Raw genomic sequence first — 27,991 nt, forward strand, 5'->3', positions numbered from 1 at the left:
GAAAATATGTGTTGAATGTTGAAAATGGTTATCTCTGGCTAGTAGAATTTAAAATGACTTTTTAAACTTCATAGTTTACTACAGTGCTAGAACTTTTACTAAGAAGTACAGTTCACTGACTCAAAAATAGTAATAAGTATTTCCTTGAAACAAATTAAGCCAATCACTAACCCCAGTTTTAGTGGCTCTGTTTTAGTGCAATGGTTCGCAACAACTACAGTTTTGCCCCACGCCCACCCCCAGGGACATCTGGTAATGGCTGGAGACACTTCTATTTCACCTGGGCAAGTGTTACTGGTATTTAGTGGGTAGAGGCCAGGGATGCTGGTAACATCCTAAAATGCACAGGAGATACCTACACACAAATTATCTGGTCCAAGATGTCAGTACTGACAAGGCTGAGAAATGCTGCATTAGAAAGTAAGAAATCCAAGCTCCTAAGTATATTGGTGGTGGTTTATTATACTAAACTTTATATATCTATATTATTATATTTATATTAAATGTTTATTATATTATATTAATAATGGTATATTATTAATATATAAATCTATGATCTCCATCTCAACCATACCATCTTGCAATTTTTGCCTAGCATTTTACTCCCTAGTCAGTCTTGAACTTCTCATTAGTCCCAGGCACTTAAAAAACTGGTTTGCTTCAGGCTTACTCAGTAAGTAGAAGGCTTGGAACTCACCTCCAATTCTAACTCCAATCCTGGTCTCTTCTAGATATACCACAGGTGCCAACATAAAGACAACCCCACCCTCCCCAATAAAAATGGACTTGAGGTTATTCAGGTGTCTCCCCTTCAAATAAGTAACTAGTTATAGACTCTTCCTATGGAGAAGCACATTGCTGGCAAGGAAAGTGTAACATGAAAAATGTTAAAACATGATTCCAGCTCTGAAGGTATTACAATCTGATAAAGGTAAATTGCACACAGCACTTAGTTCTGTGAGCCACACACACACTATATGCACATGTGTGTGAACACACACATATTAAAGATACAGAAAAATGAACATGGGGAGGAATGATTATGGGTAAGTTACGGTTAGAGAGTTTGTGAATGTGGATCAGAAAAGGAAGAAGGAAGAGTCTTGCCTAAGATAATGACACTACTGGGGGATGAAGATGTGAGGTATCTGCTCCAGAAAGAGATCCACCAACAAGAATAATCAGCTCAAAATTATGTGATAAATCTGATGCAGATGGGACTGGGCAATCAAACACCTGACACTGCTACCTTCCAAAAATGAAAATATCATACAGACAGATGGGTAGGACAAGTAGTATAAACATTCCTCATCTTCCCAGTCACAAACATACACCTTTACTTAAATGAGGATCTCCAGAAACCACCATCCAATGGCCACTAGCTTTGCCTAACACTCAAAGTCAGTGACCTCAGCTGGAAAATACAATTCCCACACTGTCAACTTCTAATATTTTAGGCACATTGGTATCAATAAAACCATACCTTTGTCATCAAGCCAACCATTAACAAGTGATATTAACACATAAGAGAAGAGAAACAAGACCATATAGCTATCAATATTTATAAATGACTATAAATTATAAAAATTCAAACAGTAACTACCTTTGCTATAAAATACTGTGTAATTTAGAGATACTAAGCTTCTAAATCTTTGAGAAACTTGTCATTCCTCAGTACTTGCTTATAATTACAACTAATAATAATAAATAATCTTAATTTCCTACATGAAGTAAATTAAGCACCCAGATCATTAAAACAAAATGGACTTGTCTTAATGGCTATTCCAATTTTTAAAATACTGAGGCTGTGAGTTTCTCTATGATAAACTGTTAAGTGTTTGAAAAAATTAACTTAGAGGAATCAGCTCTAGAGCTAAAAGTGAAGTGAAGTGAAGTCTCTCAGTCGTGTCCAAGTCTTTGCGAACCGCGTGGACTGTAGCCTACCAGGCTCCTTAGTCCATGGAAATTTTCCACGCAAGAGTACTGGAGTGGGTTGCTATTTCCTTCTCCAGGGTATCTTCCCGACCCAGGGATCACACCCGGGTCTCACACACTGCAGGCAGACGCTTACCGTCTAAGCCACTAGGGAAGCCCAGGGAAGAGCTAAAAAAGATAAATGAATATCAAATGTGGTGAGAGGGAGCATATGAACGTTAAAGGTAAGCTCTCCAGGTAATTCTCAGACCCTCAAGCTCAGACCCTCTTCACCATAGTTGAGAATCACATATAATACACGAGAAAGCAAGGTTTCAGCAAATTATGGAAATGAAGACTCTCAAATTTATAATCAAGCAAAAAAGATTATTTTACCTTTTAGTGATGATAAGTAAAGTTGATATTTCTCTCCACCACATTTTATTCTCTGACAAAGTTCAGGCAGCAGTTTTTTCCACCACAAAGTCTATCTTGGGAAAAAATGAGTACTTTTAAAGTTTGATGCATTTTATACTCAGATTTCTAACAGGAAGAAAAAGATTGTGCAAGGAAGCACAGGGCAAAAATACATCAACTTGGTTAAGGCAAAGACTTTGTTCAAAGTTTTCTGCTTAAACTATAACATAAGTCAGATTTTTACCTTGAAAATCTTAACAATATGTACACTGTACATATACATGTACATCACTATAAAATCAAAAACTCTTCTAATCTTAAAGACCAGATAACCCACAAAGGATTTTCTCATCATTCATTATGTTTTCAAAATCTTCAGATAATAGCGGACTTCGTCTCCAAACAACAGATTTTTAGTGAAGATAACATACCAGCACAATACATGTTAACAGCCTCTAATAGTACTCAAAACATGTAACCTATTAAACATACATGTTCTTTTGACCCACATAGTCCTGTGAGGTTGGACTGGCATAATCTGTCCCCATTTTGCAGAGAAGGCAACAAAATTATCATTTGATTATCAGAGATAAAGACTAAAAAACATAATCTGAAAAGCATACCCGATTCTCTTCTTTCAGCTCGTGATTAGCATACGGGATGACTGCCTCCGGGCATCTCTCTAACAGCCTGTCTATGCACTGGTCATACTCTTTCAAACGCGTATGACACAGAACATGGACACTGAGGCCAGCAACAGTATCTTCTGAGAGTGGCTCCAAGAATGGAACGATGGAAGCTATGTCAAATGAAGGACCACATATAAGAGACTATGAACAGAAAAGTGAAATGTTATGGAATGAGGCACCCAAAAAACTAAAGCACAACATACCAGAACACAATTTAAAAAAAAAAATCTCACTAGTCAAAAAAAGAAAAAAACATGCAATTTTAGAGCACATGCTTGCTTTGAATGGACCGCGTACTTAAACGAATGGGAAAGCTTTAAGACTTTATCCCAAGGACATAATCAACATGGTGGTCAAGATTTATGTCCAATGATGTTTAACTCAAGAATATCCATAATACTGAAAAACTAGAAGAAATCTAAATGTTCATCAAGAAGTGATGAGTAAATAAATTATGGTACATTCAAATGATGGAATATTTTGTAGCTATCAAAATTGTTTTCAGAGGCAGTTAAGGACAAAATGCTGCTCATGATCAAATCAGTTAAAAAAAATACAAAATTATATTCAAAGGATGATCAATTTTGTAAAATCTACATAGGTACATGCCTTTGGAAGAGCATCAAAATTTGAAATAGAAACCAGTTCACTGCATAGAAGGATAAAGCCCACTTTTGCTTTCTTTTTCACACTTTCCAAGGTTTCTATAATACGCGTGCACCATATAAAAACCAAAAATAAAATTTAACACTTAAGAAACCTAAGCAAACTAAGAACTAATAATTTGTATCAACACCATTTGCTGCAAGCTAAATGACTTAGAGCAGCTGTTCTTTCAGTATTCAGAACGTGACCAACATTTTACTTTTAAGCATTTAAACTACTAATATTAATACTACTTTTGATTATACCACCAAAATAATCTCTGCTTCCCCTTTATTCTGGATAAAAATGAAATGGTCATATCCTGATTTTCTCCTTCTTTATCCTTTTTACTACAGCATCTTCTCAGACTCACAGGAGAATGTGGAACATGAACTATCCATTTACAGTCAGCATTATGACTTTACTCCAAATATCTATCAAAGAATGGCTAGGAGAATAAGGTTGGTCTGTTTCCTTCCTGCAATATTCACTTTCATCTCAATAATTTTCTGACAGTAACGTAGCAAATATGAAATAAGATGATTAAAGTGAAATGAGTCAAGATAGTTGAATCCATATTATCAAGAAGTTTAAAAATAAGAAACACCAGACAGAGAATTCTCTGGAGGTCTAGTGGTGCGTCCACTGCAGGGGACACAGGTTTGATTCCTGGTTGGGGAATTAAGATCCTGCAAATGCAAGATGTGGCCAAAAAACAAAAAACCACCAGACAACCAGACATGCATCACTGGATAAAAAATGGCCCACAGGTTACTACGACTCTTTAAATTACTCAATGTCTGCTCCTCACCAGTGTGTTTCTTTCCCACCCCCCAATACTGGAAATGGACTCTCCACCCTCAACACAGGCACTATTTATTCCCTTTTCTGATCTCCTTGGGACTGGAATTTACAGAATTCTCTACACAATCACACCTGTGGCTCCAAGAGGAGGGAAATGGCAAAAAGGGGAGGGGAGGGGACCAGGACAATTCTGGTAAAAGGCAGGCATTTACTAGCTACTGTGTTCTAAACACAGTAGTGCTTTTTTTTTTTTTTTTTGATAGATTTATAGATTGTTTTTATATTAATTTTTGCACAAATATACTATTACAATGTTTTTTGAGGACAAGAGACAGAGACATATTAAATCTGCGTGGTGGTGGTGAGCTGGTGGGTAGAGGGAAGTCAGACAATTTTGAAAAAGCTCTTTAGGTGATTCTGAACCTCCTCACTCCGAGGTAAGAAGAGACGAGATCTTTTTGTTTCTTGATAGTTCTTTTTTTCTAAATGACAAGATTGATTGATTGACCCCAGATAATTTAGAAAAGAGTTAGAGTTAGGAAAAGGATTTAGAAAAATTTAGGCTAACTGAACCTTCTATCCTGTATCAGTAAAGACTCCCTTTTAAATACTTTAAAATGGATTCTAAAGGTCAATGAATTATACTTTTTCAAGTAGAGATTTTTAAGTATGCTTTGAAGCTTTATAGGGGATACTTAATAGCACATATTATGACTTTAAATATATAATTAACACATATATTCTAGGAGGGCAAGGTCTTGCCTGCCTCATTCAATGCTATACATCAATCACGTTTATGATCTAGGAATATTTGTGGAATGAACACATCTGAGATTTAGCCCTCAGTAGCCTCTGTATCATAAGGGTACTAGAGATAAGAATCTGCAAGAATCTTCTTTGGTAATTTTTTTAAAAGCGTAAGTAATTCTCTATCTGGAGACATCATAGGCTGTCTAGAGGCTAAGACTAAGCAATATGGTCTCTTGAGTTTCCCTTCCTGACCTCCACTCCCAATTCGACATTTTGGTTTCTAAAAGCAGTAACTACATTTACACCAAGTTCCCAGCATAAATCAGGGGTTGCAAAAAGCCTAACGAGGCCAAACCAGATGACCAAAATGTACAGAGGCAGCTGGGTATAAGGAAAATGGACGCCAGACACTCTGCCTCTGGACCAGGGAGACTGGAGACGAGCGTGGCAGCCAGGACTGTGTGAGCCCTGCGTAAGGAGGGAAACCACTAGGGGCTCCAGCCCTCAGGTCTCAGGCAGTGAGGGCCCAGGATTACAGCTGAATGAAAGTGCTGCTGAGTTTTTCAAAGAGAAACTTGAAACTCAACACTTCTTCATTTGAAATCTCAACTTTGACATGTTAGCAGTTACACTGGGCAGACCAAACACAACAGATGTGAGCATTATATTCAGTCCTCAGGCCACTGACTCCATCAAATAAGATCACGTAGACTTGCAGCCCAGCCCCACCCACCAAGTCAAATGTGGACTTCATTTCTCACTTTCAGTCAAAACACTGTCGAGGTAAGAATTCTTGTAGCATGGGCTACATTCTCTTGATCACATTTCTTACTTTAAAAAAAATCTGGGGCACATGTGTGCCCATGGCTGATCTGTGTCAATGTGTGGCAGGGGCTGCCACAGGGTTGTGAAGCGACTGTCCTCTAATTAAAATAAATTAATTAATTAAAAAAAAAAATCTGGGACTTCCCTGGTGGTCCAGTGGCTAAGCTCCAAGCTCCCAGTGCAGGAGCCTGAGTTCGAACCCTGGTTAGGGAACTAGATCCCACATGCCACAAGGAAGACTGAAGATACCATGTGCTGCAACTAAGATCCATGTAGCCCAATATGTAAATTAATAAATATTTGGGGGAAAAAATCCTTTAAGGAACCAGATAAGCTGGCCACTTTAATCTATTTCCTATAAGATAGATAGGAGTGCTTGGCTTGGGCTAGAGGCCTAAACTGTATGAGTGAATGCTAAAATTTAAAAAATTAATTCAATCAAAAAAAAAAGTGAATCACAATGAAAACACCATGAAGCATTTGCCATACTTTCATTTCACAAAGCATTTTCAAGCACATCCTGAAATTGAGGCAAGACTGTCACAGGACTCGGTGAAGCTCCTCGCCCACCCACCAGCAACAAAACCAGCCTTCCTGTCAGCAGTTTCAGTTTCAGGCAGAAGCAGCAGGAATTCCCTGCAGAGCTGCTGAGGATGCCTCACTGTAGATTCTGTCGCCCAAACTATACCCTCTCAGTTAACAGGACAACTGGGGGCGTACCAAATTTAACTCCTATACTATATTATAATATACAAATTGATAAGAAAAAGAGGCATCTTTATTTACCTGTAATTTTGAAAGGTCTTCCATATAATTTTTGTCGACTAAGGATTCGGATGAGATTAAGACATTAACCCATGGATTGATTAAGCCATAATGACTACAGGTGTTTATCTAAAATGTAAAAGAAATTTATTATAAACAAAGTACAATAAAACAAGGTTTTCTTCATCTATCCCACAAAAAGCAAGCACTCTCCAACTTTCTGCTGTGTCTCAAAATTAGTTATACATTTTCTTGGGAATTGGGAAGAAAGTCTTAGAATGTATTCCCCTGGGAAATGTTTCAGCCTTGCTGCTTCTTACTGAACAAATCTTTACTAAATATTTCCTAACATTTTAACTTTCAAAAGGGTGCAAAGAGACAGTTTCTAACAAAAATGGTAATACTTCTTTTAAGCTAATTACATTAAAAAAAAGTTAATAAGGGCCTGCCATGGTGGTCCAGTGGTTAAGACTCCATGCTTCCACTGCAGGGAGCACGGGTTCAATCCATGATCAGGCAAGTTCTGCAGGCCATGCAGTGTGGCCAAAAAAACCCAAAAAGTTAACAGTAACATTGAAAATGATTTTTATTTCTACTACTTTCCTTGGGAGGCAAAACCTCGTCCATAAGTTTTGAAGAGAATTCCCATCAAGACTCCCTTTTTCAAGAAAATCCACATTAGCCTTGCATCCATAAGGGGTAAAGGGCTCCCTGGGGTGAGGAGAATAGGAAGCGTAAGAGCAGAGTTGTCAGAGTAGCTCAGACTGCAAAAGAGCTCTAGACTGTGCAGCGGACAGGAAGTGGAAGTCTAGGGAGGAAGTGTCTGTCCCACAGGCCTTCTGCAGTTCCTCTCCCAGCAGGGAGGTCGGCAGGTGTCTCTTCTCTCATGTTCTGCTTCATGACCATCACCTAAGGGAGTGCAGATGGGTTTGGGGGAAAGCCCTATTCCCTACACTTTGGCTACTGAGGCACCACTACAAGGAAGTAATAAAGGAGTGGTAGGAGGTGCTCCTTAGAATATAAAATTTCAAATGTGCATGCCACTCACAGGCAAATTATAGGTGTGTTTTTAACTCCTGCTTAAAGAAAGAATCTGGTAGAACTTCCCTGGTGCTATAATGGATACGGATCAGCCTGCAATGCAGCGGACATGGGTTTGATCTCTGGTCCAGGAAGATTCCACATATCATGGAGCAACAAAGTCCATGCACCACAACTATCGAGCCTGTGCTCTAGAGCACGTGCTCCACAACAAGAGCTGCCACTGCAGTGAGAATCCCCTATAGTGCCACAAGAGAGCAGCCCGTGCTTTCCGCAATTAGAGCAAATAGGCACACAGCAATGACGATCCAGTGCGACCAAAAATAGAATTAAATAAATAACCAAATTTAAGAGTCTGGTAATATTACGTTTGATGTTATACTGTTAAAAATAAGTGTCATTATCATAATGTGTATCAAGTTTGATTCACTGTAGTATTCCATTATCTTACCAGGTCCTCTGATGTTCTCAATGGTGTGGTGTCTGGAGGCTGCCTCTTCGATAATCTCCAGATGTACTGTGATGTGAGCTTGAAAAATAGTTCCTGAAGCACCACATCTGGGAGACAGGCTACCAGCTGAGCCTCCCAAAAGTCCACTAAGAGCTGAGGGATCGTGTCTCCATCTTTACCACAAAGCACCTTGAGAACAGTGAAACAAGCCCCTACGGCTCAGATAAATATAGCACGGATCAAGTTACAGCTGGTCTGAAAAGCACTCCATCACGCGGGCCATGTGTTCAACAATTTATCCACTAGCATTAGTGACATGGAAAAAGCCAATTTAAACATTTCAACATACTCCAGGTTGCATGAACAGAATTTTTCAAGAAACATTTTTTTAACCTGTACTTTTTTAAGTGGTTATGTGTAAGTCTGGTATTTCAATAAACAAATGAAAATCTGCTTGTCTTCTTCTACTCCTCACTTCCCACCAACTTCATCAGGCCATCCAAAATAACATGTTCAAAGGGACAAACCTTAAAGAAGGAATCTGCTTCTTCAATTCCAATTTTGTTGTTCTTCTGTAAGGCCAGGACTGAAGCCACAAGCAATCCAGGCTGAGTCTCCTTCAAGTGAACAGCAAACTCAGTTGGAACAATCTGTCCTTTCCTCTGCTGAATCAATAGCCGAGGTTCCAGAACGAAGCCACATACCAACTTCATCTTCAGATTAAAAAAAACAAAATTTAGGAACAGAATATATATTGCATTCATCTTGGAAATACATGCTACTGCATTCAAGAATCACTAATAAGCCATTAACAATTTATTGTAATCTCAGTTTTTGATTACAAAGACAATTCTAAAGACATCATTAATAACTGTCTTCCTAGAAGTTATTATTACATAGTTAAGCATCAAAGTGTCAAATATTAGAGACAGCTTTAAATTTAGGTCTACCTAGGATTCTTCAAAATTATGAAAATTCATCTTCCTAGAATTCTACTCTTCAAAGTAGAGGACATCTCCGTGTTGACTTGCTCTCCTCACCATAACAAAATGTGCCGTTTGTACAGTAATAAAGAACTCCTGCTCTTCTTGGTTACACCTGAGAGATAAGCATTCAACTAATGTCACTTCTTCATTTCTTCCTCGACTGATTAACTTCTTTGGCTCATGTCCCTACATGGCCACTCTTCCAGGGGGAAGCCACCTTTTCTTTGATACCCCATTCAAATGCCCAATCTTTCACAGTCATTTGTGATCTTCCCAAGGGCAGGCTATTTCTGCAACTGCTGGACACCTAAGGCTCAAGGTTAACATCCCACTTGCTGTACTTGAATATACACCACTGTTCTGTTTTAGGGACACACCCCACACCTCCTCAAGCCAGGTCACACTGTCAGCTTAGGGCAGAGCCTATATGCTCTTCAGTACCAAGCACTGTACTCTGAATAAATCTGACACTAAGATGAAAAGTCTTTGGATACCCCTAGCTACCATTTATCATTTATTATTCTTTCTCATTTCCAAATCCAAAGCCCAAGCACTCCCACTTTGGGTCACTTCCTTTTAATATAATATTAAGTCTATTTTTCTTTACCACTAAGGAAAAATGAGCTACACAGAAGCCAGAAAAAAGATAAACACCTCAGGACCACTGGGTCCTACGTTAGCTGGCTATTAATACTAGGTACGGCACCATACCTCTGAATGGCTTTTCATTTCATTCCTGTGCATGTCAAGATCTCCCATTTTCAAAGCCATTGCTGCCTTGGCCAATGTCACTAAAACTGATGAAAATCCAGAAGTATCCAGCTTCCTTAAATACTTTATGGCAGTTAAAGGATCAATATTCTTCATAGAAGGACTACAGAGAATATGTGGCAGTTGCTTTGGCTCAGCCGCATAAAACATCTGAACTACTTTTGCTGACAATTCCTTTGGTGAGCAAAATGAGAAATAAAAGGTCAGTCAGCCAATAGAAAGCAACAAAATCTGCATAAAAAAAAAAAGCGGGGGGATAAAAAAGCAAGATACAACATTCCAATTAATATAAAATTTTGCACTATGTTTTGATTTAAAAAGAGAGTTGATGATGATAGCATGGGAGAGCTGAGGTGACCTAACATGATCTCTTTGTACCAAGTTGTGGTCAGTATTTCTAATACTAACAGGTGTTCAGAAGAAAACAAATACTGGATTAAATTCCACTCAAAAGTCCGTTATACAAAATTACTACTTAGTACAAAATATATTTAATATACAAAAATAATATTTATAGAAGAAAATTTCATTTCTCTTAAAACCTTAAAATATTTGGAATCACAATACCCAATTCTGCATATTTGTATTCAACTATTTAAAAATACACGAAAGGGAGGACGTCCCTGATGGTACAGCAGATAAAAATCCACCTGCCAACTCAGGGGATACAGGTTCAATCCCCGGTCTGGGAAGATCCCACATGCTGTGGAGCAACTAAAAGCTCATGAACCACAACTACTAAAGCCCATGCTCTGGAGACCAAGAGCTGCGACTGAAGCCCAGGCACCCAAGAGCCTGTGCTCCACGAGAGAAATCACCATAATGAGAAGGCCATGTACCACAACAAAGGGTAGCCTCTGCACAGTGCAACGAGAGAAAGCCTGCACAGGAATGAAGATCCAGAACAATCGAAAAATAAAAAAATACATAAGGGGCTAAAAACAATCCTTAAAAATGTCTGAAGGTTGCTGGGCCAGGATTTATAAAAAAGTTTTAGACACTTGGAGAGAGGGGCAACTAGGGTTTTGAAAAGGGCTGTGGATGAGAAGAGGGCAGGCAAGGCCCAGGTTCTCTGCCATTCTTCTAAAGACATGCCACTGTCACATGGGCAGGTCACTCAACCACAGTGGACCGCATCTCCCTGTCTATGTAATGAGAAAGTATGAGAAGATGATTCTAAGTTCTTTTTCAAGCTGTAATTCTATGAGTATTATTAATGAAGAAAAAGTGCACCCTAGTTACCTTTTTTAGAAAAAAAAGACTATACTACCAATGAAAATACTTGGAACTTAATTTTTTAAAACAGAATTGCATAAAAAGCTACAGTGAAAAGTTAAAAATACTAGATCTAACTAAGCAGGAAGTTGTATTCACTTCACTTAATTCTTCATCCAGGTTTTCATAAAGTGAATGATTAATGTAGAAGATTAATCCCCGCTCGTATTTCTGTGATCCATCCTCTACTGCCCAGTCCACTCGGTTCAAAACTTCCGCCATAGACAAACCAGACATCTTATAGTATGGCAAGGCAAGGTGGGAATGCTGGGTTTCAAGCCTAAAGGGAAGGAAGTGGGAAAAAGAAAACCCTCAGATTTGTCAATTCTAAGTTTGGATGTCTAACACATTTGATAATAAACCAGACCATGCTTTCCAGAAGACATAAATACTTTTCTGTGGCCAATAAGAGCTGGAACAAATTCCTAAGTTTTGTTCTGCAAAGTCATTCTAATTAATGTAGCTTCTTTTTGCTTACTCATAATAAAATCAGAGAAACAAGTGAATTTTAATATTCATAATGCGGCTCTACAATAATGGTGTTTATAAGCAGGAAAGTGTTAGTTGCTCAGTCATGTCCAACTCTGTGTGACCTCATGGACTATAGCCCTCCAGGCTCCTCTGTCCATGAAATTCTCCAGGCAAGAATACTGGAGTGGGTAGCCATTCCCTTCTCCAGGGCATCTTCCTGACCCAGGGACTGAACCTGGGTCTCCTACACTATAGGCAGATTCTTTACCATCTGAGCCACCAGGGGAAGACCATAAGTAGGAAAAGCCTTTCATTAATTTATAATGACTCCCGTGGTTCAAGTAAGCCTTTAAAACAATTATATTAAAAAAAAAATTGTAAAGATCATTCTCAAAAATAGAAATCATTATTCTTCCTAGTGTCCTTTTCTGACATTATAAAACCATTGATTACTAATATTAAAACCACAGACTGTCCAACTAGGATCTCTCCCTCAAAGCTAATAGGCAACAGATGAGTAATACAGTTGTCTCAGGTATTTTAACTGGTCATGCCCTACCACCTTCCAAAGGCCTGAAAAGAAACTTCAAATTTCTAAATTAACTGATGGGAGACACAAACACTGCTCATCTAATAAACTGTAAGCCCTTGAGTAGGAACAGGTCATGTTTACCTCTCTAAGCTTAGCACAGTACCTGGCACACAGGATGTGCTCAACAAGTGCTGAGGAATAAATGAATAAATAAATCACAGCCCCTCATGTGTCCTCCCATTTGTCAGGTAACTGCCGGAAGTGGAAAAGTTGGTAAGTTACACCTGAAGCTCAGGTGGCTTCTTTAGCGAGCTTCCAAGCAGCATCACCAACCTGCTGTAGCAGTCGCCAAGGTGCACACAGCTTTCTTTAAATGCTTCTAAAAGCTCTGCCTTTTCTCCAGGTTCCAACTGACTGGCATCCATCAGGGCTGCTCTCACTAATAGGTGAGCCTCACTGAGAACGTGGATGCAACTCTGGGTTTTTGCAGTCTTGTAGGCGTTACTGTAGTCTACCTAACACACAAAGAAGGCAAGCAGTTCATGATTCTGAAGACATCGCCCCAAAGTTTCCCAGGTCTATAAGTTGTTTATAAAGTTACTATCTGGACACATTAAATCTTAAGAAATAAAAAGTGGTTATTTATCATTCTGATAAGGCTTAGCTAAAGTGGCTTTCTTTTCCCCCACAACCAGTTTATGGTATGAGCCAGTTTATAAACATACAACAGTATGAGCCAGTTTATCACATACATGATTGTAAATACTCTGTTACACAATGCTAACCATCAGAGAAAGCACAATTAGTACTATAATACTAATGATACTGTTAACTCAGCAATAATTTGATCACAATTTGATACAACTAATGAACATATCTGAAAGACTTAACTATTTTTAAAGTTCTATGATTTAAATCTTTCTCAAATTTAGATTGAGCATCCTTCCTTTATCTTAGTTTCAGTTGGTGAATTTAGATTCTGCTGCATCTAATTCTATAACTCAGTGGGCTTATAAAAATTTTCACTAGCTAATCTGAGTCAATCAGTATTTTTAGACTCCAACAGGCAAATCATCTGGATGATGTCTAAGACTTTCAATTAAATAAGACTGAAAACCCAGGACAAAGCTGATAAAATTATCAGCATTAAAATGCCAGGGACAAATCTGGCAAAGCCTTCACCTGATGACCAAAATGAACATTACCACTGAAGGACAAATGAATATTCTGCACCTCCCCATGTGAAACTCTGAGAAAGATACAACATCATCTACATAGAGTTCTGGCCCAAATCTTTGTGACCCATGGACTGCAGCCCGCCTGGCTCCTCTATCCGTGGAATTCTCCAGGCAAGAATATTGGAGGAGGTAACCATTCCCTTCTCCAGGGATGCCCCCGACCCAAGAATCAAACTTGGGTCTCCTGCATGGCAGGCAGATTCTTTACTGTCTGAGTCACCAGGGAACCCAGCCAAGAACACATAACCTCAACCTAATCATGAGAAAAGAAAAAAAATGAAATGAAATGAAAAAATTAATGTTTAAAAGGTGGAGGAGGAGAAATATTTTTCAAAACTATCTGTTATAAAACAAAGAGTGAAATCTAAAAATGCAACAATATAGTGAAAAAACAAAAGAAACAGTCTTACAGATACAGGGAACAAACTGGTGGTTACCAGTGGGGGAAGGAAAAGATAAAGGAGTAAGAATAAGAGGTACAAACTACTACATATAAAATAAATAAGCTACAAGAATATTCTGGACTACACAGGGAATATAGCCAACATTTTATAATAATTATAAATAGGCTATAACCTTTAAAATTGTGACTCACTATGTTTATACCTGTAACTTACAATATTGGACATTAACTATACTTCAACAACAACAAAAAGAAAACAAGAAAAGTTTTGCTTAATAAAACAAAGGCTATGAACATATTTTGGATGAAAGGAGGCTAAAGAGACATGACAGTTAAATACATTACTTGATTCCTAGACTGGATCCTGGACCAGAGGATGGGGGAAATGCTACTAGGCCATTATTGGATCAATTGACAAAAATGAAATATGAACCATAGACTAGATAAAGTGTTGTGTCATTGTTAAATTTACTGAAAGACATGTGTGTGCTATAACTGTATAAGCAAGTATCTAAATTCATAGGAAACATGCATTGAAATATTTAGGGGCATTGGGAGAGGATGTATGCAATATACGTTCCAATGGATCAGAAGAAAATATGCAGGCATGACTGTGCATTTAGAAAGTACAAGAGTGCAAAAAGGGAGAGAGAGGCTTCAGAATGAAGTTGAACATCTCTTTCTTGTCACTGGTTTCCAGAAGCTCATTGAAGCGGATGATGAACAAAAATTTCGTACCTTCTATGAGAAGCTTATGGCCACAGAAGTTGCTGCTGAGGCTCTGGGTGAAGAATGGAAGGGCTATGTGGTCCCAGTCAGTGCTGGGAACGTTAAACAGGGTTTCCCCATGAAGCAAGGTGTCTTGACCCATGGCTGAGTCTGTCTGCTACTGAGTAAGGGGCATTTCTGTTACAGACGAAGGAGGACTGGAGAAAGAAAGTGCAAGTCTGATGGGGTTGCATGGTTGATGCTAACCTGAGTGTTCTCAATTAGGTCATTGTTAAAAAAAAAAAGGGGGAAAGGATAGTCTTGGACTCCCTGATACTACTGTGCCTCATCGCCTGGGGACCAAAAGAGCTAGAACTTGAAAACTTTTCAATCTCTCCTAAGAAAATGAAGTCCGCCAGTATGTTGTAAGAAAGCCCCTGAACAAAGAAGGTAAGGAACCTAGGACCAGAGCACTCAAGATTCATTGTCCTGTTACTCCATGTGTTCTGCAGCACAAACGTGGATGTGCTGCTCCAAAGGAACTGTACTAAGAAATATAAGGAAGAGGCTGCAAGATATCCTAAGCTTTTGGCCAAGAGAATGAAGAAAGCCAAAGAAAAACACCAGCAACAGACTGTCAAGAGACAGAGGCTGGGCTTCCCAGGTGGCTCAGTGGAAAAGAATCCACTTGCCAGCACAGGAGACATGGGTTCAATCCCTGATCCAGGAAGATCCCACATGCTATAGGACAAGCCTGTGCACCACAACTACTGAGCCTGTGCTCTTGAGCCCATGTTCTGCAACTACTGAGCTTCCATGCCGCCAGCTACTGAGGCCTGCATGCCCTAGAACCCACGCTCCAGAACAAGAGAAGCTGCCGCAATGAGAAGCCCTTGCACCCCACCTAGAGAGCAGCCCCTGCTCGCCGCAACTACAGAAAAGCCCGCACAGCTCAAAGACCCAGCACAGCCAAAAACAAAAATAAATAAATAAAAATATTTGAAAAGAGAGAGAGAAAGAGATGGAGGCTGTCCTCTCTGAGAACTTTTACTTCTGAGTCTGAATCCAGTCAAAAATGGGATGTTCTAAGAGTCACAAATAAATAAGATCAGACATCAAAAACAAAAAAAGAGAGAGAGAGAGACAGAAGCATAGGGGGTATAATGTTGACTATGTTGACTACGGGTAAATCTATGTGGGGAATATACTGATTTTATTTGTACTATTCTTATTCTCGCAACTTTTCTGTAGATTTGAAATTATTTCAAAATAGTTTATAAAAATCATCAGGGATAAGTAGACAGCTGTCACTCTTAGAAAAGGAATAAAGATACCCACAGGACAATACCACAAGTGCTGTGGTGTGCTAGGGCCATCTGTTAATATTTCAAAGAAGTGTGAGACACAGACATATGATCTGAGATTTCTTGCCGCTCCATTGCATGATTCTCTTGCCAGGGTTCAAAGTAAAGGTTGAAGGCTATTTATGTTTAGACTGGCTAATCAATTCCCATAGGAGAGTGAGTATGAACAAGGGAGTCTTATTTTAGTGATGGGAATTTCTCTTAGATCCTCAAATGTCATGAGCTGTGAAAACAAGAAGGTGAAGATATACAGTCCTCTGTAAGAGCCTTGAAGCTGGCTGGTTGTGGCATTCTGAACGTGTGATACTTAGAATCAATTTCTAACGATCAATTAGACTCTAAATTTCTACAAAGTAGAAGTCTGAAAGGAATACCATTTCTTTGTACAGTTGCACTGGTGAGACCGTATTCACAATATACAAATTCCACCCAGCTTCAGCTACAGGAGGTGTCTTGGGATTAACACCGGTCCTTTTTCTAGAACTAAAAGCAAGACAAAGGACAAGAATTGTAAGACAAGACATATCATTAATAAAAGGCAATTTAAAATGGTAAATACCAGATACCTAAAATATTGTAACTCTGATACCATTTTCATTTAGTATTTTCTTTGGTGATTTATGCGGGAGACCCAGGTTCAATCCCTGGTTTGGGAAGATCTCCTGGAGAAAGAAATGGCAACCCACTCCAGTATTCTTGCCTGGAAAAATCCCACGGACGGAGGAACCTGGTAGGCTATATAGTCCATGGGGTCGCAAAGAGTTGGACATGACTAAGCGACTTCACTTTCACTTTGGTGATTTAACTACACAGTCGATTTTTAGAGAGCATTAGTGTACAACACTATGTAGGCCTAACAGCAGTTAACGTACTACATTCGCATGGACTGGTCAACCAACCGCTTCCAATTCATTCCACAAGTATTCTTAAATGGGCAATAAGCTCAAAGAACAGGCAAGACCTCTCAAAAAGAACACAGACTTGGCTGTGAAAATCCCTGCGACCTGGCTCTCTCCAACACGTGGCCTTCGTGAAGCCAGGGCTGCTGGGAAAATGTAAAACACAGAACTGTAAGTCAACTTAAAGCACTATCTTATTTCCAGCTTTCACTGTATGAAGCATTTTCTGCAGTATGCAGTCTTTTTTAAAATGCAAAGTTTTGGCCAAATGAATTTTCAAATACATTAAAATTTTTAAACCATTTAAAAAAATATAATACTTTTAAGACATCAAATGTATAAGATTGCAAGTTATTTTTCCTCTTGCCAGAAAGCTTTTAGGATCAGTCAATTTTAGACCACTTTGCGCACACTCTAAGTGACCAGTTACCCATGGCAACCTGGTTATTTCTGCTGGTGGAACAAAGCACAGACACAAATAATTCAAAAATGCAAAAACTACAGTGTTTGATTTGAAATACACTCTATGTTCCTTGCCCCCTGCCCCCAACAGATTTCTCTCCTACTTAAAATTTCCATAGAGGAATGTTCAAATTAGATTGCATTCCTACCACCAAGTTCACAGTATAGGAAACACCGATTAGAAGCATAACCACTTTGGAGTTAACCATTTTACCCCAAACAATGTGAAAGCAGAGAACTGAAGTTAGAATTAACCTGAGATTAGAAGAATGCACTTTAATTTTAAGGTAGATTAACACAGAATTTATACATCACAAATGTGCTTTCAGGTAAGAAATGCATTAGTTAATTTCTTTTCAAGTTGAAATACCAGAAAAAAAAAAAACTTTGGATAAAAATATCGCCACTGAAAGGTCAAGGAAGAAAAATAATAAAGAGCCTTGTAGTTTGGATTAGCCTAAGAGGCTCAATCTCGCTCATTAATTACACAGAAAAACATGTCCTTTAAATTCTTATTATACAATACCACAGATTTTTACTGAAACAGTTTTATAATTTATTTTCTTCTAAAAACTCACAGTCAATTACAAAGGATATTATACAGAACATTAAAACCTTCTTACTCTGGAAAAAGAACACCTAGAAAACCCATCTGATCATTCAAATTTTTGATTTAAAAAAAAGATTAGTGAAGATGTACACAAAATTTACCAGTAACACAATTCATTCCAGAAATTTTGGCAAGGATGTCTGGGGGTGAAGGGCATGCTTACAGAAGCCTCTTGGGTGACTCTCTTCTCTCCGGAACGGTTTCAGGGTCTGCCTTGGTCAGAAGTACAACGTGGTTTTTAAAGTGACAGATGGCTTTCAAGCCTATGAAAAGCTGTATTCTTAAAGCACAGACATTCATACTGATAGGTGGGCAAGCCTAATAAGGAAAAATTCACAAATTTAGCCAAGGAATGAAGTACATGAACTTCAAAAACTTCTAAAATCAATCTATTGGATACAATCTCTCCTTTCCTGTCTCTCTCCGCTACTCAAATAATCCAAATTCCTATTCTTATCAGAGCAAGAGGCTATCTTATCTAAACCATATAACTGACTATCTCATTCATGTGTCCACCAAAGAGCTCCACAGTATGTGTTGACACTGACTTGAAGAAAGCAGAGAGCCTCCAGGAACCCTGCCCTGAGCTGGTTACTGCCACCCAGGGAATTCCCCACTAACAGTGGGCTGGCTCAGGTGGTACCTTCAAATGGGCTTTTAGTCAAAATCAGACACTATAAAAGGGCAGTCTACTGCTCGTAAAATACATAAAAAGGTTTCTTAGTGGATGGGTGTGTGTAGAAATGCGGGCACATTCAGATGGCCCCTGTTAGCTCTGCAGGTATGAACACTGCCTGGAATGGCTAACAGGCTGGAGGTTTGCCAGGCAACTGAAGGAAACCCTGGACCAGCAGACAGGCTCCTGTCCTTGTAAGGAAACATTCACCCAAGCAGAATGGATAAGAAGCTAACTGAGGAGCTCTTTCTGGGACTCACAAAATGAGGCTGCCAGGTCTCCCTGGCTCCTGCATTTAATGGTGTTTCGATTCCGAAGTCATCTTCCTCGTCCCTTTCGTACAAAGTGCACGGGGATAACCTTCCATCTATTTTTGTCATTCCCATGAATAGTTAAGGTGGCCTTGGTGATGCTGAGCCAGAGTCTCCAGGGGAAAGGGAAATAAAGATAGCATGCCTTATGGCCCTCTCTCTGAGGCTGTGAAACCTTTCTCAGACACCACAGCTTCCAAAGCCTGAGTCAGCAAGGGAGCAAAATGATGGCGTGGTCGTTCAGGGGAATCTAGGATTTCAGGGTGGTGGAACTGCAGGGAAGGGGGAGCCAGGAGGTGTGACCTGTCTTTCCCTCTGTCACCTTCAAGGACTAGCCTCAGGGGCAGCGTCCTCTACTAGCTGCCCATCTCCCCTCTTTTCTCCCTTTCTCTGTGTTTCTTCCCTCTGGTTTTATGAGACTATGAGAAGGCCTGGAATTGAGATTTATTTTCAAATGCAGATTGATGCTGCCTCAATGTGTTATGTACCCCTCAATCCACCATCACTACCTACACAAGCCTCGGTCTTCCTGACGTTTAAAACAAAACACAAGGCAAGATGGGGTGGAGAGAGAGGAAGCAAGAGACAAAGAGGCTGTCACCTTGCCATGGGTACTAGGGACATAGCCATTATTTTTAAAATAATCTCTTGAAAAGGCTATGTGTGTCTCTTAAACACAGACAGAAGGGCATGGGAAAGCTGTGATTCTGGTTTCCCAAGAGGCTGAAGGTAGGCAGTAAGCCTGTCAGCAGCAGAAAGTGACAGGCAGCCCACAGAAGAAAAGAGAACTTGGATGTGATTTCCAGAAAAAGGCAGCACAAAATTTGGGTGACAGTGATAGTGGGAAAGTGTCTCAGACACATTAAGCACTACACGCCATCATCACTGGACACTCATCTTTCCAGAAAAAGGTGTTCCGGGTGCAGATGGACAATAATGTGTGAACAGAGGCCATCATGATTTGGGGGTTCCCTGAAGCATGGATATGCACAACAAATACCCATCTCAGAGGTGAAATTGCACATGATGAACATGGTGCAAATCATCAGTGTATTTCTGAGAACAGAAATTCAGGGTCGGAAAATAGAGGATTTCATCATAAAATTGTCTATTTGGTGATCAAAAGCTTTTCAGAGACTAAGCAGATTACTTCTCACTAAAAACGAGGTTACTGACCTAGAATATCAATTAACACTAGATCAAAACTATGGAAATACAGGACACTTGTTGAAGGCTTTGTAAAATGACAAAAGAATGATCAGTATATCCAATAATGGTATAAATAAATCATCTGAATGCACTGCATTCACTTCTGTGCTCTTAGATATACAGATTTCTGAACTGTTTTAATAGCTCTATACAACTGCCACCAATACTTCTGATCAAAATGAATAAAACTGTAGTATACTATAGTTGTGATGTGCCCTCTCTGAAGTTACACTATACATATTCTTTACCAAATTTTAAAAACATGCATTATACCTAAATTCTGAATGATGTTTTCAAAGCAATCTTAAAAATTACCATCTAAACCACAAACTGCAAAATGCTTACCATTTTACATCCCAAAGCTCTAACTGAACAAACAAGACTTTAATGTCCGCCCAGCTTAGACGCAAAGAGCGTAAATTTGCAAGCACTCATGTCTGATCTTTAGGTTGCACTGTCATTAGCCAGCTCTGACCTTCAGGGTGCTGTCCACATACGGGTTCTCCTCCCTCGCGACCACCGCGCTGCACCGCACTGTGTAACACTGCAGGTTGTTACTGAGGAAAGAGGAGAAAGCCCACTGAGCAAAGCGGAGGCCAGGGACCAACACGCCCACTGCGGGAGGATGTCACAGGACCACAGAGTGACGAGGCGGGTGGCAGAACACCCCAGTACTCATCAAACGCTGACAAGTTAGGCTGCTTCTGAACAAGGAGATTACCGCAGAAATCCTATGGAGTGCTTTTTTTAAACACATAACTGGTCCCCACTGCACCCCTAACCAAATCACAACCTCTGGGGGTTGAATCTGTGTTGTGTTTAGTCACTCAGTCACACAGACTCTTTGTGACCCCATGGACTGTAGCCCACTAGGCTTCTCTGTCCATAGAATTCTCCAGCCAAGAAAACTGGAGTGGGTTGCCATGCCCTCCTCCAAGGGATCTTTCCAACCCGGGTATCCCTCTCTGTAAATAGATTCCTTTCCATCTGAGCCACCAAGGAAGCCCACGGGGGCTGAATCTAGACACGTATATTTCTACAAAGCTCCTGGTGTGACACACACTCCTAGTTAAGAACCACGGATCTGGGTCAATACCCTTTTTTATTTACAAAATGATGGCTCAGGAACCTGCCCAAAGTTCAGACAGGTGACTATCAAAGCCAAGGTTAGAACCCAAGTTTCCCGATTTATTATTACATCAGGATGAAATTGGAGAAGGCAATGGCAACCCACTCCAGTACTCTTGCCTGGAAAATCCCATGGACAGAGGAGCCTGGAAGGCTGCAGTCCATGGGGTTGCTAAGAGTCGGGCACGACTGAGCGACTTCACTTTCACTTTTCACTTTCATGCACTGGAGAAGGAAATGGCAACCCACTCCAGTGTTCTTGCCTGGAGAATCTCAGGGACAGAGAAGCCTAGTGGGCTGCCGTCTATGGGGTCACACAGAGTCAGACACGACTGAAGCGACTTAGCAGCAGCAGCAGCAGCAGGATGAAATGGAGCTTGGGTTGTGCTGAGCAACACATTTAGATTATGCAAACTCTCTGAAGCAATCTTCAGAATCATGTAATCCAGAAGCTTGTTTTTAAAGACTAGAGCCTACAAAGTACATGGTTGGTCCAATTCCTCTTTGGAGAATGGAAATCAAATCAGACCCAGGTCTCCTCATTCTTCATACTCCTCTTTTCACAACTCCAGGCTACATTCTGCACAGCAAAGCAACCTGGACACTTCACTGTAAGTGCCTGTGTCCAAAAACCTTGATAGGTTTCCTTCTGATATTCCCTAAGCACCTCGATCTCCAATATCTAAACCAAACTTTCCTTCTGCCCCACACCACACCAGCCTCCATTCTTTCAGAAAAGCAGGCTAGGGACTCTCCTGGGAAGCCAATGATTAAGACTTCCACTTTTCAATGCAGGGGGTGCAGGTTCAATCTCTGGTCAGGGAGCTAAGATCTCACAAGCCTTATAGCCAAAAAAAAAAACCAAAACATAAACAGAAGCAATACTATAACAAATTCAATAAAGACTTTAAAAATGATACACATCCCCCCTCCCCGCAAAAAAAATCTAAAAAAAAAAAAAAAAGAAAGCAGGTTCAAAACAGATGGGTTTTCTCATGTCTCCTCCATCCCCAGTATCCCACCAGACATCAAGTCCTGTAATTCTCTCCTCTCCGTGCTTCCTTCTCTTTTCACTGCTACTGCTCTGCCCAAATACAATCCCTCACTATCCTCACTGAACTATCCCAACAGCTCATTAGTATGTTCAAGCCATCCTCCACTGTGGCCACCATCCATTTTCCTAAAGTAATGCTCTATTCATATACTTTTCTTTGATCAAAATCTAAAAAAATTCCTTAATTTCCAAAGCCCCAAGTTCCCTCTTAGGCACTATTTTCCCCACTTTTCTTTGTTTCAGCAACTTTACATTTATAGGACATTACTACACAACCCTTTGGAAACTGAAAAGACCAGAGACCTCTACACTGTTCCCCATGCCAGAGAGTAGGAAGAGAGGGGAGCACGCCCACGGGGAGTGGGTGTCAGAATCTTCAGCTGGGTCCTGTGCTGTGTGAAATACACCACAGCACCTGCTGGAGATTCTGATATTACCACTCAATTGGGAAAAACAAAAAAAAGCACTGTCCTATGCAATTACTTATCAGAAACTCCAACAAACCCGGACATAGCTTTGCTTGTAGCTTTCCCTCTATCTAGAATGCCCTTCACTTTCAGTCTCTATCTGTCAAATCTAACTAGCTTTCGGGCCTCACTTTCAACACGGAAACTTTGCCCGTGTGACTTGGCCAGAAGTAATTTCCCTCTTCCCATAGCCTACAACACTTCCATGTAGTCTTAGGACATTTTTCACAAATCTCCTAGTGTTTGTGTCCCTTGTACGTGTCTTTCATCCTCTCTTACGTTGCTGTTTGCATAAAGCAGAGGCTGTGCCTTATTCATGGTTGGTTGGCCACAGGGCTCAATGCAGTGCCTTGCCTAGAACCTGAACTCAAAAAAACAGGAAATCAAACCACAAGCCTTACTAGCTGCTGAGATAAAAGGAAATGAGATTATATTTAGGAACCCAGTTTACATGCCAGCTTACTAGGAGGATAAGGCAACTCAGAAGACACTCACCACTGATTAGCCACATGACCCTGACCAACCCCAACCTCTGGACTCTCTCCCCATCTACACTACTCAGAGGGTAGAATCAGGCAGGCTTTCTGGACTCTTTACAGTCCTAAACCATATCAATGAACTCAACTCACATAGAAAAGATATGACAGCAGTGAAAAAAAAAATTTAGGAAATCTAAAACTAAAGAGATGCCCTGACTGTTGTCAAGAGCCCCCACTGACTTTTCATTAGAATTCCCTATGAACATCTTCCCTCATGAAGAACCTTACCCATTCTTAGAAAGATCCCCATCCAGTTTAAGAAAACAAAACAAAGGCAAAACCAGAATTTAAATCTCTGATGTTGAAAAGGCAGTTATGAGCCATTATTTAAAAAATAAATAAATTAAATAACCCCCAGGTGTATATCATTAATTTATAGTGCTATCCACTGGTTCACATAATTTTCATTTAAAGATTTAGAAAGCACCTCAGGAATTCACAGAGAAATAAGTGACTCAAAAGCCAGCAAGGGACTGGAACATACCTTGTGATGACATGCAGAAACTGCGGGGTAAGCACCGCTTGCTGACATTTCTCGGGATATTGGTAAACCGACAATAATTCAACAGATTTGACAATCATGTACAGGTAGCCCACATGAGGTAATGAGAAAAAACAAAAGAGGCTCAGCAACACTTTTTCCTGAGATGAATTTTTTCTATCAGAAGTAAGAGACCCTGCATGCAAAAAAACAAAACAAAACAAACAAACAAACCATGAAACCAGTAAATAAAAGGAATCAATATTTTTACTTTTCTGTGCAAAAACATCTATAAACAGATAACCAAAGAGTTGCTGAGGTGCTTATATAAGAATGCCAATAAAAAAATGAAAAAAGAGTGATATAATTAGAATATCAACATTTTGAAAACCCTAATAAATTAACAGATCTAGGTAATCATCATCGATAGTCATTAACATCACAAAAAAGAGCCAGCCTGATACAACGTACGTCCAAGAGAACTCAAGACTATTTGCATTACCAAGAAAAAAAAAAAAAATGATCATCACCATCATCTGATCAAGATTTAGAGCAGCACTGTCAATAGAAATAAAATGTGAGCCATATATGTGATGCAAAGTTTTCTAGTAATTGCTCTTTAAAAAATAAAAACAGGCAAGATTTATAAAACAGATTAATCCAACATATCCAAAATATTATCATTTTGATGCATAATCAATAAAAAATTAACAAGAAAGTTTACATTCTTTTTTGTGGTACTAAGTCTTTAAGACCTAGTGTGAATTTTACACTTAAAGCATATCTTAATTTAGACTAGTCACACTTCAAGGTGCTCAACAGCAACATTGACAAATGGATACCATACTGAACAGTACAGCTTTAGATCACAGAGAAGTATAGGAGATACAAGGAGCATGTTAAATGACACTGTGGGGAGTCAGTCAGCAAAATTCAGACTGTGGGAAATTCTGTACTAACAGTCCAGTTTCCTGATAACTAACTCGCAAAGAGAAATGAGAGAGAAAGGCAGAGCCTATATAGCAGAGAGACATAAAAGACATAGGAGCCAATTGCAGGTATAGAACCTTACTTGGAATCTGATAAACTGCAGAAAAAAATATTTAGACAATCAGGGAAATTTGAGTAACTGATGGGTATTGGATGATATCAAGTCATTTCTTAAAAATGTGAAATGACATTTGGGGTTTTTGTTTAAATAAAAGAATTCCTTTCCTTTAGAAACATATGCCAAAATGTTTATAAATGTAAAGGTATAAACTCTGGGATTTGCATCAAAACAATCTGGCACAGGGCAGGGGGTGAGTACAAGGCAACACTGTTGAAGCTGTGTGATGGGGACCCTGGGGGTCACTGTACTGTTTTTCTATACCTGTGTGCCTGAAACTTTTCATAATAGAAGAATGTATAAAAGAGATAACTAATGAGAATCTACAAAAAAAAAAGGAAGAAAATCCAATTACTACACTCTCCACAATTGGCCTAAAACAACTGATCCAGTTTCTACTTCCTCTTCTTTCATACACACATTTGTGCTCTAATCATACAGAGAGCTGCTCACTTATCTCTAAACATACATGATCTTTCACCTTGCACATGTTGGCTTCCCTGAGGTAGTATCTTACCAGAATCTCCATCTTCTAAAAAAAAAATTTTTTTTTTTATCTTCTGTAAGTTTTACTCATCCATCAGGGCCCAGCTGACATGGGCACTGCTCAACCCCTCATCTGTCCACTAAGTAAACATCCATAGGCACCTACAACATGCCACTGTTCTGGGTTCCAGGGATACCACAGCGCGTAAGACAGAGTAACTGCATTCATTCTAGTGAGGGGTCTGGGGTGGAGAATAAACTCTGCAGTGTGCAGGGAGGGAACAGTTTAAACTGAGAAGTGGGAAGTCCTCTGCGGCGAGGTGATACTTGAGCTGTGAGCTGAAGACACTACTCTTGCAAGCTATGAGGGAAGTACTATGTTCTGAGCACTGGAAGAGTAAATCATAGATCTTAGACACGAGTGAGCTTGGTGTAACCTAGCAGCAGACAAAAGCCACATGGATGGAGAAATGTAAGAGGGTGAGCAGGACAGAAAGAGCTCAGGGTCAGGGTAATGCAGCCCATGGAAAGGATTTGGGGTTTTGTTCCAGGTGCTGCAGGAAACCCCTGGATAAGAGCTAACCCTCTATGGTGGCTGTGGGCCCTTGTCTCCTGCCTTGTGTTACAGCTCCCTCTCCCTGGCTTCTTTCAGTTCCTCAAGCAAAGACTCTCCATTGGCCACAACCAAACCTGTCCGCCAATCAGCCCCATTCATTCTACAGATCCTCTTTCTCAGGAAGCCTTCCCTGACCCCCAGTGAGGTCAGGATCCTTTGTTATACATGCTTAAGGCAGGATTCTTCTCTCACAGAGCACTCCCATCAGTGTGTAATTGTATACTCCTTCTAATGTTCATTCCATTCATGCCTGCTTCCCCCCACAAGACAATAAGCTCCAAGAGTGCAAGTACTTTGCCTACTTTTGCTCATTACAGGAGCCCTAGTATTCAGCACAAGACCCAACATAGTAGGTACTCAATACATGTTCACTGCAAGAAAGAAAAAAAAATAAATGTATAAGTTTAATCAGAGTAATATTTATACCTTTCCCTAGCCATCACCTAAACATGTGAAGCAGGCCAGCACTAAGTACAGAATTCAATAATGATTCTTAATCTGGGTTGCCCATTATATTTCTGTGGTGATTTTAAAAAACACTGATGCCCTGGGACTTTCCTGGTGGTCCAATGGTTAAGACTCTGTGCTTCCACTGCAGGGGGCACAGGTTCCATCCCTAGTCAGGGAACTAGGATCCCACATGCCATGCAGTGGGATTTAAATTTTAATTTTAAATTAAACTATCTTTTAAAAAGTTAAAAAAATATATATATACTGATGCTCAGGCATCAGTTGACCAATTAAGTCAGAATCTCCAGCATGGGGAGTTCCCTGGCCATCCAGTGGTTAAGACTCGGTGCTCCTAGGGAAGGGGGCATGGGTTTGATCTCTGATTGGGGAACTAAGATTCCCATATGCTGCAAAGCATGGTCTAAAAAAAAAGACTCTCCAGTATGTTGAGACTGGGCATCAGTGTTTTAAAAAGCATCCAAGTAAGGCCAATGTGCAGCGAGGCTGAAAACCATTGCTCTTAAGTGAATTTCCATCCAGCCCACATTTTACCATCTGGCTCACAAAGCCATCATTAGCAGCTCTGCCAAATGACCCAGCTGGAACCCAGATGAACCTCAGCTGTAACAGGGCCCTGATTTTCTTTTGGGGGCCTACTGACCATTTCAAAAAGAGAAATGGGTTTTGTCAGTCATTTCCTCTCCATGGCTTCTCCTGGCAGACATGATTTCCGTTTTGTGGACTCACTGTTATTTGCTAAGGAATCTAAGGCCACAGGGAAACTCAGAAAAACCATTACTCACATCAGACTCCCCACTCTGCCCAGTGCCTTTCCAGCTCACTGCAGTGCAGCACTCTCATACTTACCTGTTTGGTAAATGGGTAGAAGCTGAAGTGAATGCAACCTGATGTCATCAGACAAGAGACAGGAAGAAATATCAGGAGCAAAACGTCTGTGAATTTAAAGAGAGACAGAGGAGAGAAGATCTAATTTCCATTGTATTAAGCAGGTAAATATATATTAACTTCTGGTGAATAAAAAGCTATCTACTACCTATAGAGCAGGTGCCGAACGTGGAAATACTTTATTTTTTCATCAGCTAATCCCGTTGACTCCAGTGTAACAGATATTCCTGACTGTTTGCTTTTTTCACCAAGAAGTTCCATGGGCTTTTGGCAGATAACAAAATCATCTGACTCAAGCTGTGAAGTTTCATTACTGATGCCTTAAAAAATAAAATTGAAGAAAATTATGTAGTAACTTCAAGTAATTTTCGAATGCCAATTAGATTTCACCACATGCCCCCACCAATATAGTATTTATGCACACACATCCCGTGTATTTATAAGGCGCTATGGTTTTGAAATGTCTTAGCACTTGCTCATTCCTTCCTCACAACTGACAAGTAAAACAGGACATGATCATCATATCCACTTTATACATAA

General features: G+C 39.9%; 2 protein-coding genes and 1 pseudogene across 9 annotated transcripts in view; 2 read left to right on the top strand and 1 right to left on the bottom strand.

The window, feature by feature from the left end:
* LOC102404988 (ceruloplasmin) overlaps positions 1–8,493 on the top strand; it is a 60,215-nt gene extending 51,722 nt beyond the window's left edge. The window contains exons 19-20 of the mRNA XM_006063124.4: positions 4,022–4,126; positions 8,305–8,493. Coding sequence (XP_006063186.4) covers positions 4,022–4,125 — 104 coding nt within the window. The 3' untranslated portion in view covers position 4,126; positions 8,305–8,493. The remainder of the gene's footprint in view (positions 1–4,021; positions 4,127–8,304) is intronic.
* Positions 1–27,991, bottom strand: part of HPS3 (HPS3 biogenesis of lysosomal organelles complex 2 subunit 1) — a 40,983-nt gene that overhangs the window by 3,078 nt on the left and 9,914 nt on the right. The window contains exons 3-16 of one of the 8 annotated variants that reach the window (XM_025290106.3): positions 27,600–27,771; positions 27,413–27,498; positions 23,889–24,081; positions 20,692–20,773; positions 18,184–18,338; positions 16,424–16,532; positions 12,670–12,851; positions 11,433–11,613; positions 9,999–10,232; positions 8,829–9,014; positions 8,302–8,490; positions 6,831–6,938; positions 2,955–3,161; positions 2,311–2,401 (exon numbers count right to left, since the gene is read on the bottom strand). In XM_025290106.3, the coding sequence (XP_025145891.3) occupies positions 2,311–2,401; positions 2,955–3,161; positions 6,831–6,938; positions 8,302–8,490; positions 8,829–9,014; positions 9,999–10,232; positions 11,433–11,613; positions 12,670–12,851; positions 16,424–16,532; positions 18,184–18,338; positions 20,692–20,773; positions 23,889–24,081; positions 27,413–27,498; positions 27,600–27,771 (2,175 nt within the window). Of the gene's footprint in view, positions 1–2,310; positions 2,406–2,954; positions 3,162–6,830; positions 6,939–8,301; positions 8,491–8,828; positions 9,015–9,998; positions 10,233–11,432; positions 11,614–12,669; positions 12,852–16,423; positions 16,533–18,183; positions 18,339–20,691; positions 20,774–23,888; positions 24,082–27,412; positions 27,499–27,599; positions 27,772–27,991 lie in introns of those variants that run through there. The other 7 variants (XR_003110625.3, XR_003110632.3, XR_003110630.3 and 4 more) reach the window with 7 other exon arrangements.
* On the top strand, positions 14,640–15,965 carry LOC112586210 (annotated as a pseudogene).

Source organism: Bubalus bubalis, chromosome 1 (assembly GCF_019923935.1).
Source record: "Bubalus bubalis isolate 160015118507 breed Murrah chromosome 1, NDDB_SH_1, whole genome shotgun sequence".
NCBI classification, from domain to species: domain Eukaryota; kingdom Metazoa; phylum Chordata; class Mammalia; order Artiodactyla; family Bovidae; genus Bubalus; species Bubalus bubalis.